The 19,355-nt window shown below is 36.5% G+C and overlaps 1 protein-coding gene across 1 annotated transcript; it reads left to right on the forward strand.

Annotated features, from left to right (window-relative positions):
* Positions 1–9,539: 9,539 nt before the first annotated feature.
* Positions 9,540–18,706, forward strand: INA (internexin neuronal intermediate filament protein alpha). Its single transcript, XM_072424307.1, has 3 exons — positions 9,540–10,868; positions 14,254–14,378; positions 16,941–18,706. The coding sequence occupies exons 1-3, from the start codon at positions 9,828–9,830 to the stop codon at positions 17,227–17,229; spliced, it is 1,455 nt and encodes a 484-aa protein (XP_072280408.1). The 5' UTR covers positions 9,540–9,827; the 3' UTR covers positions 17,230–18,706.
* The last annotated feature ends 649 nt before the right edge of the window (positions 18,707–19,355 follow it).

The raw sequence follows: 19,355 nt of genomic DNA on the forward strand, positions 1-19,355 counted from the left end.
CTCCCTGACAGTATTCCAATTTCTTACATCAGTTGTCTCTGCAAAGTATATATATATATATATATATATATATATGTATAATTATATATAAATCAATATAAATGTTATTTTATAATTTGTATGTAAAAACAAATTTATACAGACATGCTATTATATTTTTAAAACAGTTACATCTTTTGTTTCATAACAGGGTCCTTTAAGTTTAAGACATCTTGTTGGCCATGAAGGATATCACAGCTGAGAGTCAGTGAGAAACATGAGATGGTGAAGAAATGATCCAGGGGTCCAAGGATAGATTTCACTATCACCTGCATACATAGAAGGGATATTGAAATTGAACTGATCCTACTCTGGGATCTATTTCTGATTACATTTTACAATTCTGGTAACTGATAACAAAACAGCTCCAATCTCAGCTCATATCTCACAAAACAAACTGTAGACCCTAAATTAAACTTTAGAGGGTACACTATAAACACTATGGATGAATGATCTAATCCTGCAGAAGACGTCCTGCAGTTGACAGTTTAATCTAAACTCCAGACAACCAGCTGATCACTCAGATAAAATGCATATACAAGGGGATGATGGTTTACTGCTAATAGATTTATATTGTTGTCCATTGGTTTTGTGATTTACACAGTTGTGCCTCAAAGTGCAGCCTTGTCTGGTGGAGCAGGAAACCTCATTTTTTACTTCAATAAACTTTTATTCAACAACAGTTTGGGGAGGGGGAAACATGATCAGTGCAAAAATAACATATATAGAGTAACAGTTTGGAAAATCAATTGTATAACATAGGTTAGTTGAAACAAAATATCATTGTGTCAAATACCCTTATATAGTAAGCAACATACACAGAACCAATTGAGGGAATAAGGGAGTAAGTGTGTAGGAAGGGGTAAAGGAAAAGTGGGAGACCACATCAGGAAGGGCCTTGTAAAGAAGTTGTCAATGTAGCGGGGCAAGGGAGAAAGGAGACCTGATTTTATTTTTCTGCAGTTAAAAATTAGTCATAAGCCTTGTTCTATCCCCAGCCTATGACTGGATATTAAAAAGTACATTGGCTGTCAATCCACTCTTTCCTTCTATCAGCATAACCCTTGTTAACACAACTAATCAGTTGCAGGATGTTTACCTGACATCAAGTATAATAAAGGTACCTTAGATCAGTGTTTTTCAACCGCTGTTCCGCGGCACACTAGTGTGCCTTGAGAGATCTTCGGGTGTACCGTGGGAAATTATCCAATTTCAGTTAATTGGTCCCAAAATGATTTATTTACTGCAAAAAATTTGTCTTCATTTGTCTATACCAGCGATGTATAGTGATAGGCAGAACCAAAAAAAACTCTTCCACTAGATGGCAGCAGGTAGCTAATTTACGTGTCTGACTTTTTGGTGGTGTTCCGTGGGATTTTTCTAATTGTAAAATATGTGCCGCGACTAAGAAAGGTTGGGAAACACTGCCTTAGATTAAAAATTAAAAATAAATATATACAGAGTCATATATATATACCCGAGGTCCAGGTGTGAAGTTGCCGATTGCCATATATATTAGCAATGTCAGTAAATGTGTGGCTAAAGGGAAACACAAAGAGAAAAAACAAAAGTGTTTTTTTTTTTTTGTAAAAAAATGTTTTTGTCCCAATATAATAATATAGGGTGACATATAAAGACTATCAATAAATCAAAACAGTAAATGCAGATTTTTTGTCATGTAAGCCGTTATTATTGCCCCCCATTTCCAACATAGTGGCAGCTCCTGGGTAGGAGGCTTTCTTGTTCTGTGTTAACTGATACTTCAAATAATGTTATCAGATTTTCCAGCTATCTTCTGCAAACTACATACCACCTCCTCCGTCATGAGAGCACAAATGGTGACAAAACGGTGCAGTGAGAAAGTGTTGCCACCCTAGCACGGAAAGTATGTTAATGTTACACTGATTGTAGTGACTTCACTTTGCACAATGGGTTAGGATGGCACTGACCTGAGACAACTGGTGCCCAATCTGACCAATAATGGCCATATCTGAAGTCATATGTCCATGGGGTTGCTTTATAAAGCAGTGAATCTGACATTTATTGAAACAATCACTGGTAGAGAATCAGTCCCTGCTATTAAACACATGGACTTGGGAGATTCTCCCCCATTAGTCATTTAGGTGAATATTGATTCACTGCTTTAAAAATAGATTACTATGTGTTACAGATTAGCTATACATGCACCTATTGGATAGCCTATCCTGAAGGTCAATATATAATAGGCTGTTTTCTGTGCTTCCCCTTAGTTGAGTCAGGAACTGAAGTTATCTTCACTTTTCTGTTCTGTCTGCTTTTTTATTTCTTTTAAAGCATTTTTTTTCCACTGAGCAAATGTTGAAAGTGTTCCCCTCCAGCTACAACAATGATAGCAAACAGCATGAAATATCTCATCTCATGCGGGGTGTGATGCCTGCTTCTGCATCTGCCAACACCATCACTTACATTCTGGATGCTGCATCCTTTCTGCACCTACTTATCTGATAATGTCCTGGAGCAGTTGGAGTTTTTTTTGTATTTTAATAAACATGTAACAAAGGACAAAATCAATCCCTGCATGTTTAGTTTATGTTTTACATTTAATATTTCTGTGCTACATCTAAGTAATGCTAAAAAGAAGCAGCAAGGCAGATAGTGGCGGGTTTAATACAGATTCATCCATAAATTCCTTAATCAGCACTGCAACAGAATAAAACCTGCCCCTTCCACTACATAACTGGTTCTTTTGAGCATCCCGATGAGCATCAATCTTACCTCCAGGTAAATCTGTTACAGCTTGCTCTCCAGGGTTACAAGAGCAGGGGTCCCTAATACACTTAAAGGCTGTTGTGTAGATTTTGTTAACTGACTGCCTTAATGATTTGCATCTCAATTTGTTTGATAATTGTCATTCTCTTTAAAGCTTGGGTATGAATCCTAAAATGTGAACTGACCCCAGAAGCATGTTCAGATCTTTTTGCTTAAATGCCACGGTACTGCTGAAGTTTACCTCCTACCCCCCTCTTGGTGCCTAACCTTAACTCCTTAATAGATGCCTAATCTAAACACTCCCACCACCACCTGGTGCAAAAACTGAATATTGTGCCTAGTGTTCTTCCCCCTGCCTAATGCCTAACCTACCCAGAACCTAACCTTAACCCTATTGAGGAATACTGCTGCAGGCAGACTTTTAGCTACCCAAACTTGTCAAAGTGCAAGCTTGTAGGGTCTGCCTGCCCTTCCTAAATAATCCATTAAAAATTTGCCAGAAAGTGATGATACCAGCCAATGAAAATATTTGAAGGTGGCCAATTATGTGGCTTTTTTTTATCACAATAGTCAAAGTAAAGAAATAATCCATTTGACTGGCTTTAGGGATCACTAGCTGTAAAAACTTTCTGATATGGAAAAGTACATATAGGCCAGACAAAACCCGGCCACACTCCTCAAGCTACGCAGACCATGAAAAATTAAAAAATAATGATTGATTAAGCCAGGGGTGTCCAAACGTTTTGCAAAGAGGCCCAATTTGGTGAGGTGAAAATGTGTGGGGGCGGACCAATAACCAGGGTTAGTGTGGATGTGGTCTGCGCAGGTGCCGCACAGCACACACCCACCAGGGTGACCTGAGGGATTCCATGTGCACGGAGTCAGTGCAGAGCATGTTCTTGGAATCAGAGTAGGCGTGGCCCCGCACAGCACACGCTCACTATAATGACAGGGGATTCCCTGTGAACACATGGGGACTCCCATCCTGCCGATTATGCCCGCCAAGTAGCGGGCCGATAATTGCAAGGCGGTTGATCAACTCTAATGAAATATAAAATAGCTTTTTTGTTCACGTGTATTTTATACTGTGGTCAACAGTGCTGGTGGGCCGCATATTATTGATTTTATGACAAAGGCTGCGGGCAGGGAGAAAAAAACTGAACATGGGCCGCAATTGGCCTCCGGGTCAGACATTGGACATGCCTGGATTAAGCCCACAAATGCATTTCTTTCCGCTATTTTTTTATTTTGGCTTTTTAAGACAACAGGTGCAATCCTTTAGAAGATGGGTACTTTTTCGGTAATAAAACTTGCACAATACACAGGGTGAAACTGAATATTGTGTCATTCTATGTCCAGCGGTATTACAGACAGCTACAGTGACACCTACTGAGCTTATTTTAGGTAAACATGGAGGCTGTCATTGTTAAGTGTCAATCTGCAAACGCTACTTGGCTGATTCCTTTGCTCTGATCCCTTTTTAAATCATTGACCTGGAAAAAGTATTGCAATAAAATGTTTTGACTTCAACATTAAAAGCATGCATACTTGTTCTAGGAATGTCACAAAGTCAGAGAGTCAGCATAACAGCCAGGCTTAAATTTTCATTCATCAACAGCAGCCTCTTTATGTTTTATTTTGAATAAAGCACATATTTATGAATAAACATGAATACATTGTGAGTTGATTGTGTTTATGCCATTCCGTCCTGAAATTTCAGGGACACACTAGCATACCAGAAACTTGGACTTCTAGCTGAAGAACATAAAGATAACAAACAAAATTAAAAGGTCAATAGTTTAGATCAATACCTAACAAGTAAGATGCACATGGGCAGAGAAGTTCAACTAGTAAAAAAAAGTGCAGCCTATTAAAAAGGCAAATATATTAGATAACGTTTCATCTAGTACTTAAAATGCAACTGCACTTAACAATCAATGTCGTTTTGTTTTATTATATCTTTACTGCAAATTACTGCCATGCAAATTCATATAACAATATAGCGCAATATAGTGCAAGAACATCATACATAAATAAAATAAATAGAAAATAAATAAACTAAAAACTATTGCTATTAAGTAAAACAATAATATTTACTTGCTTCTCAATTCAATATAAAAAACTGATTTGATGATCATAAATAAAGAGTTTAGGTTGCTACTTTACCAACATAAATGATCACTCTGCGAGGTATAATTCACTTGGTTTACTAAACAAGGTGAAGATTCTGCTGAGTTCAGCCATGCAATTATATGCAAGCAACAAATCCTGCAATTATCTTGCAGGTGATTGGGTATTTTTTGCCTAGTAAATGTTTACCACATTCACTAAGCTAAAATCCCCTGCAGCATGATAATTATATAACCAACTTACCTTCTTTAGTAAATGAATCCAATTTTCTTTCATCTTGTTTGTCTTGTATTCAAAAAACTGGGCATTTTCACTTATTAATTAAAAATAAAACCTTACCAGAACCCACTAAACGTACATCTTTGGGTTCAGGTCTTCAGCCATCTGGATTGACCCGGCTGAAATGATTTATTCCCAGGACCAGCATATGATGGGATTGCTGCACAGCTTAACATTTAACAGAAGATTCATCTTTTTAAGCAGTAGGGACATGGAATGTTTTTGTTTTTCAAGTTTAGTTCAGCCTTAATAGAACATCTTATCAGCTTTTGTAAATAAGATTTAACAGATCTATTTCCATACCAATCTGCCATAACTTTTTCTCAATTCCTCAAAAAAGTAAATCTCAATACTGTGGCGCAACATGGTTTTTAAACTAAATACATAAACTATTTATCAGAATGTACAGGTACACACTTTACCAAAGTCTATCCAGATAATAATGGAATAATGGAAGTTTATCCATGTGATGATTTCATCCTATTGACATTTTCCAGAGCTCTATAATTGTTTTAGGTTGTAGATATAGCAGCTGTAGAATTAGAATTCAGAGGTAATTGATAGATAAGCACAAAATCTGGGTTTGCTCATCCAGAAAGCTTTTACTTCTCTGTCTTACAATTCAAGTTGGGAAAATCATTGTGAATAAGGCATTGCCTTGGGGCTGATGGTATATCACAACAATAAATACAGAGCCAGGCCATAATACAAGTTCAGGCCAACATTAAATACACAAGTGAAATAAAAACAAAATATCATCTTATAGAAGTAATGCCACATCCCAGCAATTCTTTACAACTCAAAACAAAACAGGGATTAGATGGGAATGTTAAGGCAATAAATGATTACAACACTTTCAAATAGTAATGACAATACCAAATAAAATGCCAGGAAACTTTATTAACAACCTTTTTAAAAAGATCTTCAAAAATACCATTATCACAATGAAAAAACAAAATCCTAAAATATTCCAAGCTTATACAGCCTCACTAGTATATCCAAACTCTATGAATTTTGCAGGATTTGATGTCCGCTTCTTCAGGAGTTCATGTAAAATCTGTTAACAAATCAAATGCATACTCATTGACAATAAATTAAAAAAAAAACGAAATAACAATTTACTTAGCCCAACCATAAGAGATCTGAGCAGAACAGATTTCTGTTATCTCAATGTGATAATGTTTTTTTCTGAAGACTTATACAAGTATATATATATAATACAAGTACACAACAAAGCAGGATCACAAAGAAAAAAAAGCAAATAAAACATATATTAAACAACAGGAGAAAGGTAGGCGCAGAACACAGAATGATGTCAAAACATGAAAACAAACTTCATGAAATATATACATAACCACAGGAACAAAACAAGATTACAAATACACCTGTGTTTTTCCAACCCTTTGTATCGATTATATCAATACACAATCAGCACTTATCTAGCATCAAGTAAAACAAATGAGCATTCCTAAATAAACGCCTTTGCAAAAATCAAATAAAAAAAAAAAAAAAAGGAAAAGAAAGAAGGAAAAAGAAGAAAAGACGAGAAGAGAAAGAAGGAAAAAGAAGAAAAGACGAGAAGAGAAAGAAGTCCAAGATCTCACTAGGGAAACAACTAGTGCAGCCAAGCGTATTTAAGGTTCAGATAAGCAACGATACAATACTGGTAGCATTTGCTTGATCCCATGGGGCCCAAATTTCCTCAAATTTCTCCAGTTTGTTATTGAGCCTAAAAGACAAATGTTCCATCAGCCGAATATCCCCTACACGTGTCCTCAATTCCGCAACAGAGGGTGGAGTGGGTGATTTTCAATGTACCGAGATGAGGCATCTGGCCGCCATTGGAATATGCGCCAAAAGAGCCTTCCTCTGTCTAGAAAGTTCGGTAATGGGGACATTCAGCAAATGGCTCAGCAAATCTAAACTAATAGAAGTTTCCAGTATTTTAATGGGCAAAGCATTCACCCCACTCCAGTAAGGCACTATCTTATAACAGCTCTGTATATCAGCTGCTTCCTTACTGGACAGAGGTGAAGGTGCTGATAAGAGGGGTAGGCAGATAATTAAGGTAAATTGATGAACTAGGAAGAAAAACTGCATAATTTGGAATTATTTGTGTAACCTTTTTATATGTATTTTGAAGATTGCATGTACAAAATTATAAATCCTTTGACAAGTAAAATAGAAAAATATAATTGTATTTCATCATGTATGTGGGGTTTGCCTGGAGGTTGAAAAAGGCAGAACTCCCTCTAGTGGTCATTTTGTAGATCTCCATATTTAAACATACACGCTAACCAAAGCATTTTTTATTAAAGCTGATATATGGGATAAAATCAAACCCCATCTTCCAGCTCAATGCTGGCAGTAAATACAGTTCTATTTTACCCATATAAATCTGCAAACATGATATGTTCCAATCCCATGTATCATGTGATGCTTCAATCCCACAATGGCTCTCTTCTTCTGTTTGAAAAATGGCGATTACCATTTTCGGGTTTCCATGTCACTGCTTGCATGACACTCATGCTTCCAGATGGCTGTCCAATGGTAGGGTTCTCTGGTAGGATACAAAAAAAGAAGACTGCAGCGGTGACATTAACACAAGGTGACAGGAGTAGACTGGTTAGTGTAGCCATATAGGTCATGTTGGATTAGTTGTTACCCGCATTTGTGTGCATGGGATCTGGGTATCAGATGTAGGGCAGTATATCTTGCTTCAGAAGTTAAAGAAAAAGATATGGGATAGGTTTGAAGGGCTGGGAATCAGTTAATCTTTACCCAGAGATGAGCCTAAATGCATGTGAAAGGATTAGAACATCTGTTGGTGTTTTATTTCTGTATATGTTCCAGTTGGAGAAATTAAACCTTACTTCTTAGGTACTTCATCTACTTGAAAGGTGTCATACAAAACAGGAAATAGGCAATTACAGGTAGTCACCGAGTTACATATGAGATAGGGACTGTAGGTTTGTTCTTAAGTTGAATTTGTATGTAAATCAGAACAGGTACATTATTTTAATAAATGTATATAGGACAGATGTTTGTCTCAACATATTATTAGGCAGCATGGTGTCAGGTGCATGTAATGTGCATATTGCAGAGCTCAGGTGTATGTAATGTGTGTAGTGCAGGGATCGGGTGTATGTAATGTGCATAGTGCAGGGATTGGGTGTATGTAATGTGCAAAAAATATAGCTCAGCATACAGCTTCCTTTGAAGCATCGGTTCCCTTACATGCACACACGCTGAATACACATACATACACAGAAACACACACATAAAATAATGCACCTTTCTGCTGGCATGGCTGATTGTCTCTACATTTGTCTATTTATCATTAGTATTAGTGTGGGGGTAGTCAGTGCAGGGTATTCCTGAGGTGCTGTGGTTGCCTAGAGAAACACAAAGAGGGCTCCTAAAGGAAGCATGACAGATGGCAACCCCTCTTGTCTGTATCAGGGCAATCACTAAATTCACTCTATTCTAGAAACAGCACTGGCTTTTTGCAATGTTCTGTGCAGCAGAGCTTGAACTCAAAGTGCATGAAGCATTGCAAAGAGCCTATTATCTGTGTTGCAGTGCTTTTATGCTCACAATGGACATACTGATAGCAGTAGTGAGCAGAGTTTCAAAGGGATAAATTCTCTGCTGCATTTTGATTTCACTGCCAGTCACAAACTAGGGGAGAGACAGGACCTCTGCAGCAAATAAAATCAAGTCTCCTAAGAGATCAATAAGTTTGTTAATAAACATGAATATGTTGCTGAATCTGTTGAAATATATTAATGAAGAATCATTTTGTATTATGAATGTTTTTTTTTTATCTTTAATCAACATGTTTATATAAAATAAAATGTAATAAAAAGAGATTGAAAATTAAAATCATGTCTTCTGCTCCAACAGTCTTGGCTGTGCTGCATAAATCTCTCAGAACTAAATGGACAGAAATACAATTCCAATAAAAAGATTAGCTGTTTTCTGGAGTTCAGCTTTAAATTAACACTGCAAAACACATACAACAAACAATTTTCCCCTTTAATGCAATGAACCATTACAGGAAGATCAGATGAAATGTGCTGCAAATGGAACTGACTAATATAACTCTGTAAACCATCACTTGGCAGAGGATTTCCCCATCTGGATTTATCACTAGTGGAGTTTGAGAAAGAATTATGGGATTATAGGCAGAGAAATCTGTTTATGTAACAACAGGGATTGGTGTAATATTTTACTATTATGCAGATTTCTATTTAACACTTTGCTGGGTTCCCATGTGATGTGCAGGGTGACCCATTGAAGAAGCACAGGGAGATCCCCTATAGCAGGCAATGGGGGGCGCCCTGGGAGTTTAGCAGGATCGCTGACATCAGCACTGCGGCAAAATGGACAGTTCCATCTGTGCAGTAAAAGTAAAAGCCTGACTTCTCTCCTGATCTCTGCTGGTTTGCAATCTACAGAGGTGAGAAACCAATTGCAGCACATGCAAAAAATGCAGCTTTGCAGATAAGAAGAGGTTAAACCCACCTAGTGTGCCAAGCAAAGTCAATGCTTTTCTTCTCCAGCTATTGATCGTGCCTAGCAGTATAAAAGGCTGGGAGCAGGTGTCCCTCCCTCATCTGCCTTCCAAGATGAGTTTCAGTTCAGATCATTACCTCTCCTCCTCCTACAGGAAGATTTTTGGAGACCCACCTCGGTCTACCAGCCGCTTGGGTGGCAGTGGTGGGTCTTCTAGGACCACCATATCTGGAGGGTACAGGTCCCAATCTCTGTCCCGCACCAATGTCCCCTCTTACAGGAGGTCTGCTAGACCTGGTGGCTATCTTGCTGGAGACACCTTGGACCTGACCCAAACTTCAGCCCAGAACAATGAATATAAGATCATTCGCACCAATGAAAAGGAACAAATGCAAGGGCTCAATGACCGCTTTGCCATGTTCATAGAGAAGGTCCATAATTTGGAGCAGCAGAACAAGGTGTTGGAGACTGAGCTACTGGCTTTGAGGCAAAGGCAATCTGAGCCCTCCAGGTTGGGGGAACTCTATCATCAAGAGCTCAAAGATCTCAGATCCCAACTGGAAGACCTCAATGCTGAGAAATCCCAGCTCATCATTGAGAGGGACAGCTTGGAAGATGATCTCCAGAAACTGAAGGGCAAGTATGAAGATGAGATGAGGATGAGAGAGGAAACAGAGTTTGCATTGAAGGCGCATAAAAAGGATGTGGATGATGCCACCTTGGCAAGACTTGACTTGGAGAAGAAAGTGGAATCTCTGTTGGATGAGATTTCCTTTATGAGAAAAGTCCATGAAGAAGAAATCAATGAATTGATGGCCATGCTACAAGCTTCCCAGGTCTCTGTTGAGATGGAGGTGGCCAAGCCTGACCTCACCTCTGCTTTGAAGGAGATCAGATCACAATATGAGTCTTTGGCAGCCAAGAATCTGCAATCTGCTGATGAGTGGTACAAATCTAAGTATGCCAACCTAAGTGAACAAGCATCTCGTAGCTCCGAGGTGATCAGAGCCAGCAGAGAGGAGATCAATGAATACAGGAGACAGCTACAGTCCAAAACTATCGAAATGGAAAGCCTGCGAGGTTCCAATGATTCACTGGAGAGGCAGATCCAAGAGATGGAGGAAAGACACATAGCAGAGACTACTGGAATGCAGGTAACATTTTTACTTTGTACCAATAAAACATTATGATAGAATATCATAGAGCATAGAATCATTCATTTAAATTCAATCCCCATCTCAAATCTGTGATTGTCCCTGTCCATGGTGCTGAAGCTGCATGCACACACTAAGCTACATCTCTCCAGGCTGAGTTTAACAGTATATCAAACTGCTACAACAATCAATAAAAATAATAATATCACATCTTCAGCTTCATCAGTATTCACCTATCATATTATAATTAATAATGATTGTGCTTTATTTGTGGTGCTATTGTCACTATAAAAAAGGCTTTCATTTTTCTTTATTATAGCAGTGAACAAGGAAACACAATGCATTATATATGAGGATCCTTATGTAACAGTTTCATTAAAGCACTTTGTGGTACATGGAAAGTAAATATCTCCAAGGAGGAGAAGGGGGAGGATGGGGGTTAGGGAGTGGCAGCTCTAACAAAGACACTTCAAACAACTATCAAGGGAGCTTTTGAAAAATACAAATTGGAATAAGCATTGAAGACTGATTAGTGTAATATGCTTTTAAAGTGGAAATTTTTTTTTATAAATCATTTTTTTAACGTTTAATAGTGTTAAAAATAATAAACATGGAATCTAATACAACATATCATATAAAATTTTCAAGATACAAGGGACAGTGTAATTATCACAATCCACAATTTCCGTAAACAATAATACGAACAAAATAAAGTATTAGGTGTCATACAGAAAATACAATGTACAAACAATAGTGCAATTTAAAGTCGCAGGTTTTTAAAGGAATTTATACCTTGATTATACTTCTGGATATTGGAATAAAAATATTAAATTAGCTTAGCTTGTTGAAGATAAGGACGCTAAAATATTTTATATAACTATGTTTTAATAAAGAAGGTGGTGTTTGGCAATTAACTTGTAATCAAGTGCTGAATCTATACACGGGATATGCTCTCTGATGGCAGCTTCAATTTTAAGCCAGAAAGTTTGGGATAAATAGTTACAAATCCTTACAATACAATTAAAAAATGGGGAAAACGTATTTATTACCACATACAATTTTTTGTTAGTTTTTTTTTTTTTACAAGATATTTAAAAAAGGTAAAATGTTAATATGGTAAACTAAATAACAAACCACGCTCATACACTGATTACTATAAATTATTTGTGGAATTTCTTAGTGAGATTAGAGAGACTTATATAGAAGCAGTTTGATCATGAACTGGGATCCACCCATTTTAACTTCAGTCGCCATCTTTATATAGGGAGTGGCACCTTGTTTATCTTAAGTTTATCAGAGCATTAAATACTTCTTTAAATCCTCTCCTAGCAATTGCAATTTACTTTTAAGTATAGGAAAAACATATTCATGATGCTTATCTGTTCTAAGATTTACCTATAACTAGTTTATTCAATTTTATTGTGACTCAGGAGTTTGTAACGGCAGTTCAAACCTATCCAATGGCTGACACAATATTATAATTCTTTTAAATTACATATTATTATTTTTCATTGTTCTAACAGCAAATGTAATTAGGTAATGAATTACAGGATATGAAAATTGATGTGATTTCTAGCGGTACGCAGTAAACACTACAGTAACAATGTTGCCTTTACTTTATATAAATGTGACTGCTGGAGTGCTTGTAGATATGTTGAAATAAATATCAAGATGCGGAATACACAAATTGCGGATTTAGCACATTAAAATCATTGAGTGCAATCAAGCAGATATCAAATGTCTAGCAGTAGAAGTATGTATCATTTTGGCTTGGTAAATGAAATATATTTCATGCTAATAGAGTTCTGATGAACATTCTGCCTTATGTAGCTAAACAATTGAAAGAGCAAAGATAATAAAGTTTTTAGGTTATTTATTTGTTTTTGCTGTTCACACACAACTAGGGAGATTTCACTTCATCACCTATCCTGGGGATGCAACAGGAAAGTGTAAGGAAGTTTAAAATTAAACAAAATGTTCACCTCTGAGAGTTGTGTGGAACAACTGTCTCTTTTGGATGATTTCCCCCCTTTATTGCTCTGAACACAACCCAAATATTGGATTTCTCCTAACTTTTATCTTAGTGACAATATTCACCAAAACAAAAAGGGAACCCAGAGACCCAGACAGGAATAAGAGCTAGACAAAGAGTCTAAACTCTTCCTGCTTTACCCAAAATGTTTAGGCGACCAATCGCTGTATTGACATTCTGTTTAGCTTTCTTCTGTGCTGCCTGTTCTGTTCTATGGAGAGAGAAAGAACAAGTAGGGACATCCCATCGCTTGTACAAAGCAGAATAAAAAACAGAACCATTGCTGTTCTTGGTCATTAAAGATTCTACATTGGGGGAGATCTGTAAACACTAGATTTTTTCTTAGAAGATCATAGACAGGTAAATAGGATTTGGATGATGATCTTTTGGAATTATAAGCAAACAACTCCCACTGTCTTTAAAGTGAAGAGTTTTGAGAAATAAATGCAAGCACCATTTTAACAACAGCAAACATGACTTGTGAGATGGAATAAAGTTAAAACATATATTACACCACTTTAAAAAGTGATGGAAAAACCTAGTGCAATTGTGCATAGTCCTTTAACCCTACAACAAAAGAATATAGGGACAGTCATATCACACTAGATCAGATTAAATTTACATTTTTTTAAAAAAAGGGGGCAATTTTGTCACTGGAAGCATTTCTGGCCAGAAGTGCATTTTTGTGTTATATTATCATTCTCTGCAATATGTGTTGTCTAATGGTCTTAGTCAGTATCATATATAACCATTGCAGCCTAGTTATATATCACTTTGGCTTTCTTTTTCTTGCACTGTGCAATGGAAAGACTGTACAAATCCTTACAGCCTCAGGGGAAATTATGTTCCTCTAAACTAGGTACAGTAGAACCCATATAGGTAGAAGCAAATTAACTAAGTGGTGTTTGAAGCCAAGCAGGGGAATAACAGCCACAGCAGCTCAGGGAGCCAGTACAGCTTGGCTAAATAATGATAACTCCAGGCAACAATGACTTTTGGAAATTAGCTTTAGCCAAAATTAATATATAGTTGCTTAAGTCACTTACCTTAAACTGGTATAACACTAATCAACATTACAGTGTTCATAATTGTATTAAAACTATAGAGGTTTCAGTAAGGAGACTTCTATTATGAAAATTACGCTTTAAAACCCACTGATTTAAAATATATTCCCTGAAACCTTGCAAACATGTTACACATATGTGAATGCTAATTGAAGGCTTGATAGGGTTCATAAAAACAATATAATGTTGAATTGTGTTTGCAAATAAAACCAAGGAAATAAAGCCTAAACTAATGCAATTTTATATTAACGTGGCACAAAATATATTGAATATACCGTTTAAATTACAGGATGCAATCAATCAGCTGGAGAATGAGCTGAGGAACACAAAGGGTGAGATGGCTTGTCATCTGAGAGAATATCAAGATCTGCTGAATGTCAAGATGGCCTTGGACATTGAGATTGCTGCATACAGGTAACAGTACAGCATGCATTTTTAGTATGTTTTCAAAACATTAAGATATAACACTAATATTATTTTGAAAAACACTTAACATAACATATAGTATTGAGCTTTAGGTCCATGGATGAGCTGAAGGTCAAGCGTGAGTTAGGGTTTAGATTTGAAGGCCCTAAAGAGAAAGAGAGCTTCGTCATCAACTGAATGTAAAAGTCAGCACATGTTGAAAGGGCCTGCTTTTAGGATGTGCTCTATTGTCCCAATCCAGTCTCACCTAATTAGTTGTTTCTTCATATTTAGTGCCATTCTGGTTGGATAGTATCAGAGCTCTACTATTCCCCCCAACCCCCCATCATTATGCCACTCCAAAGTATTCTGCAGCTTAATGGGTGGCACTGTGGGATGCCCAAAGCCCAGATATGGCTATTCGGATCATTAAAAAGCACACACCCGGCACTTATTATACAGCATCTACACATTGGCAACCTAATAAGTGGGTGTTACTGTAGCATGCATTGATGCTAATTGGTGCTGACACCACAAACTCCACAGCTCCAACTGAGAAAGGTGCAATGCCTCTTAACACATATACAGAACAATGGTGCATAATTCTGCTGTATGACATAAGTATGCTGTATTACTTCCCCCTCTGGCCAACACACAGAATGTAAAAATGGGGAACAAAGAATCATTCTGTTTTTAGGTATTGATGTACAGGATAAGGGAAACATATAAATAAAAAGGGGAACCGGCAATATGTGTGGCTCAGTGTCTTTCATTAACAGGCATCCTATATTTTTGGCTTTAGATAGCCCATTTTGACACCCATGTGCACAGGAATGTACCAAAAAGGCTAAAGGAATGTAAAGGCTACCTGATTAGAATGAATAATCTCTTATTTTGTATTGTTCAGTTTTTGTTCAGATGCCAGAATCCAAACAGATTTTATGGTATTTCCCCAACATACATCAGTAAATTTATTAAATTATGATTAACAAAGAGCCACAATATGGCTCATATGTGAAGAACTAACATTGGACAACCCTGGCATAAATAAAAGCTGAATCATATAAAAGATCCACAAGGCCACACGGATTACAGTATAATAATTCATTAAATGAGAATTTCAGATTTTTAATCTTATGCTCAGGCCATCTCCATTAGTCCCAAATAAGATTACATACCCCCAAAGCTAAAAAAAAATTCAGTTATTGATTTATTGCTGATTGTAGGAAATCTCATCATGGTCTATAAAATATTCATTATTCTCTGGCATATCCACAAAAGCAATCACAATATGAAATAAGCACTAGGGATGGGGAAAGCTAATTATACAGAATAATGCTTAAAATTCCCTGTGTATGTAGGACCTTCGTCTTTCAATTATCAGAAAATCCATGGCAGAGTCTAGGATAACCTTTAACCAACAGAAACATTTTTAAAAACATCAAATGTTATACGCGTATCTAAAGTGGGTGGGTAAATGGAAGATATTCAAGGTCCTATATGTTAGTCCAAAGGCTTTATGACCTAGTTCATTATATTTGTTGAAGTATGAGTTGCAAAAAGTAGGAAAGATCCATTGTCAGAGTCAGATGTTAAATAAAATTTACATTATTTTAGTTATTTATTTTGTATATCCCAGCCTGCAATAGATAGATTGATGACTCACAAAGAAAATGCAAGGGCTTGTCTTTAGCTTTACCTGTGCCTAATACATAATGTGAGCAATTCCAAAATGTATTAAAAAACAGCAGACTTTGAGTTTAAACCAAAAAAAAAAAACCCAGGAAACTAAATGTACATGATGGTTAACACTACCTAGCTATGCCTACTGCATTATCTGCTCCCAATTTTCAACATTTATATAATATCTATTGAAAAAGCTGGTAATTATGTTTGGAAGATGACTTTTGATGGCTTCCATTCTCCTAATGACAATAGAGGTTATTCAAACAAACTGGTAACAGTCCAGTTAAAAGGGTATTATCTTGTTGTTCGGTTCATGTGGCAATAAACAGAATACTCATCTCTCCACTGCTCCCATACAATTCCTATGTTTATTGACAATGGCGTCTGCTGGAAAACCTATTTCCAAGTTCCCGAGGTCACTAACTTTATTAATCTAAAAAACTAGGTGAAATTAAATTCCTAATATGTGCACCAATTCTAATTATGTAAACTATAGGACCACCAATTAAAGTTTTATTCTTTTTTAATTATTAAGAAACAAAAATCAATTTTGTTCTTGAAATCCCACAGCTGTATCCTGGCAGCATTGCTTGCAGTAAGTTGTATTGCTAACTAAGCACAACTAGACTCAAAAAGCCTGAAGTCCTGGCCAGTGCCACTTTATATGCCAACTTTACTTTGGTTGTATTGTATTGTGAGATATATAAATTCAAAGCAAGAAATTGAACTGAAATAACTATCTGACCTAAAAATGCTGATGTTTGTGGATTGCATTATCAATATTAGAAATTGGTGGAAGGACCATGTCCTTCACATTGCAAAATATTCTATGAGTCAGATGAATATTATTATATTGTTACAAGTTCTTAATATTTCTATTTCTAGGAAACTTCTGGAAGGTGAAGAGACCAGGTTCAGCACCACTGGAATAAGCATCATGCCTCCAAATCCTTCCCAGAGCTATTCTTACACATCTCGCAGCCATAGCTCTTCCTCTTCTAGAGGTACAGCAGCCGCATCAAGAAAAGATGAATTCGATTCTGCCGCTAGAAGCATTTCCAAACCACCAGCTCACAAAGGGGATACCTATGAAGAAATCATTGAGGAAACTGTTGTGTCAACCAAAAAAATTGAAAAGATAGAGCAGAATGAGGAAATTAATGGTAAACCTTAAACAAAGAAAACTAGTACATTTACAAATTACCTAGCAGCTAGAATTTCTACTTCACCACTTTTCCATTCACTTTTAGAATGATAGCTTTAATGTTAGTTTTCTACATGGTCATTAGACTTTTTAGGAGAATGCAATCATGATGAATATCACATGACCTTTTGATTCTACAAAAGCTGGAGGGTCACAGGTTACCTGGGCCAAATACAGAAAGTCATGGTTGCCAGAAGGAATTATAAGGGATATTTAAAGGGATTGTCCACTTTGTTTGGTGGTATATTGCTACCTTATCTTCCCTTACCTCACCAAATTGTTTAAAATCTAGGTTTGCCATGCACATGCCAATCATTTACATATACCAGAAGTGAGACTTGTTGCATTAGGTAAACAATAATGTGGATACAGCTGTATAAATTTTAAGAAACCAACCAAGCATGTCCAAATGTACGAAGCAAGTGAACACAATTGTGCAGACCTTTCAATATAAAATGTATGAACTAGTAGATATAAAAAATCTTAAGGTAGACAATCCCTTTAAATTAGGTTTCTGACTGACATTTCACGATCAAGCAATAATAGAGTTTGCCATCATAAAGTATAATACCAGCCAAAAGCTCTTTACTTTTTCGCCCAGCATTGAAAAGATTGTATCTTCTCCACTCATTTTCATTATATGACCATGCTATTGTGATAGATGCATGATGCAAATCCAGACATCAGGCATTGAGCATTCCATAGTGTATTGTTGCAGTCATTCATTAAGAGCACTTCACTCTTTCATATAATACTATTGATAGTAATACATGCTAAGAAAATTTGCACTTAGTTCTTAGGCATAGGAACAAAAATAGTTTCTCATACTAATGGTGACTTTGGGACCATGTTATCTTCAAGCACATTACACGTCTTAGCTATTAAGACTAATCAGTTGATCAGTTTATGGAACAAATCTACATGTTTCACAGTCTAGGTTAGCTTTCTGAGTCTGTTTACCAATGGTTTTCTATACAACCACATTTTACCAAAATAAATGTGAACACCTAGCTATAAAGAGCACATTGAGAAATCATATTGTTTTCTTAGACATACAGTAGTGATGATAGCACAGCAAGAACCAACAAGATATATCACATTCATCATTTAGGTGCTGAGAACTGAGACTAATACACAACACACACTAAAAATGGTCACAATGGTGGTCAAATGGTCACTGGTGGTCTTTTGACACTTGACCGTTGAGTGGTCAATATAAGAGGCACATTTCACCATTAAGGTGTGTCAAGGTTAGAACATCCTAAAATGCCTTATTAATATCAACATCGTTCAAGTTATGTGTGTATGTTGTGCAAACGAATTAATTGCATTAGGTAGGATATGTTTACACTTTATACCATAAAATGTTTCAATCAATAATAATGCAATGAAACAGAAAATTACACCATCAGTGAAAAAACAACAAATAAAGATGAATACAAAAATGTTACTGTCTTGGGTTTTTTTGGGGGGTTAGATTGGGTATTTGGATGTATCTGTGAGTGTAATTCAGAAAGTATCCATATGCAAAGTATTTTCATGTTACATGCATGTGTATGTCTTCCTAACAGAGCTTCTTTTCCAAAGTGTGTCTAAAAGCCCAGAGGGCAGCAAGAAGAGAAGGTGCTTACTTTGCTTGTTTTGTGCCATGACTCATTTACAAACTCAATAACTCATTAGAAATTATAAGCAACATTTTTGCAACACCAGTGAACCCAATCTCAAACCACAATCCTAAAACATTAAAGATTGTCCCCAACCCTTGCAAAAAAAACCCTTTTTTACCCATAAATATTTAATGGATGATTTATGATCCCAAGAATCCCTTCTAAAAATCTGAAACCCTAGAGCAGGGGTCCTCAAACTTTTTTAAACAGGGGGCCGGTTCACGGTCCCTCAGACTGTCGGGGGGCCTTACTATAGTTTGAAAAAAAACAGGAGAACATTCTTATGCACACTGCACAAAACGTATTTATTGTATAAAAAACATGAAAGAACAATACTATATGCACAGCACACTTGCCGAACATTAAAAAAAAAGTGGCGTTTACTTTGGCTTTAAAATTGCTTGAGATTATTCCTTTGCATGGAAAATG

The sequence above is a fragment of the Pyxicephalus adspersus genome, chromosome 10 (genome assembly GCF_032062135.1).
Source record: "Pyxicephalus adspersus chromosome 10, UCB_Pads_2.0, whole genome shotgun sequence".
Classification (NCBI taxonomy): Eukaryota; Metazoa; Chordata; class Amphibia; order Anura; family Pyxicephalidae; genus Pyxicephalus; species Pyxicephalus adspersus.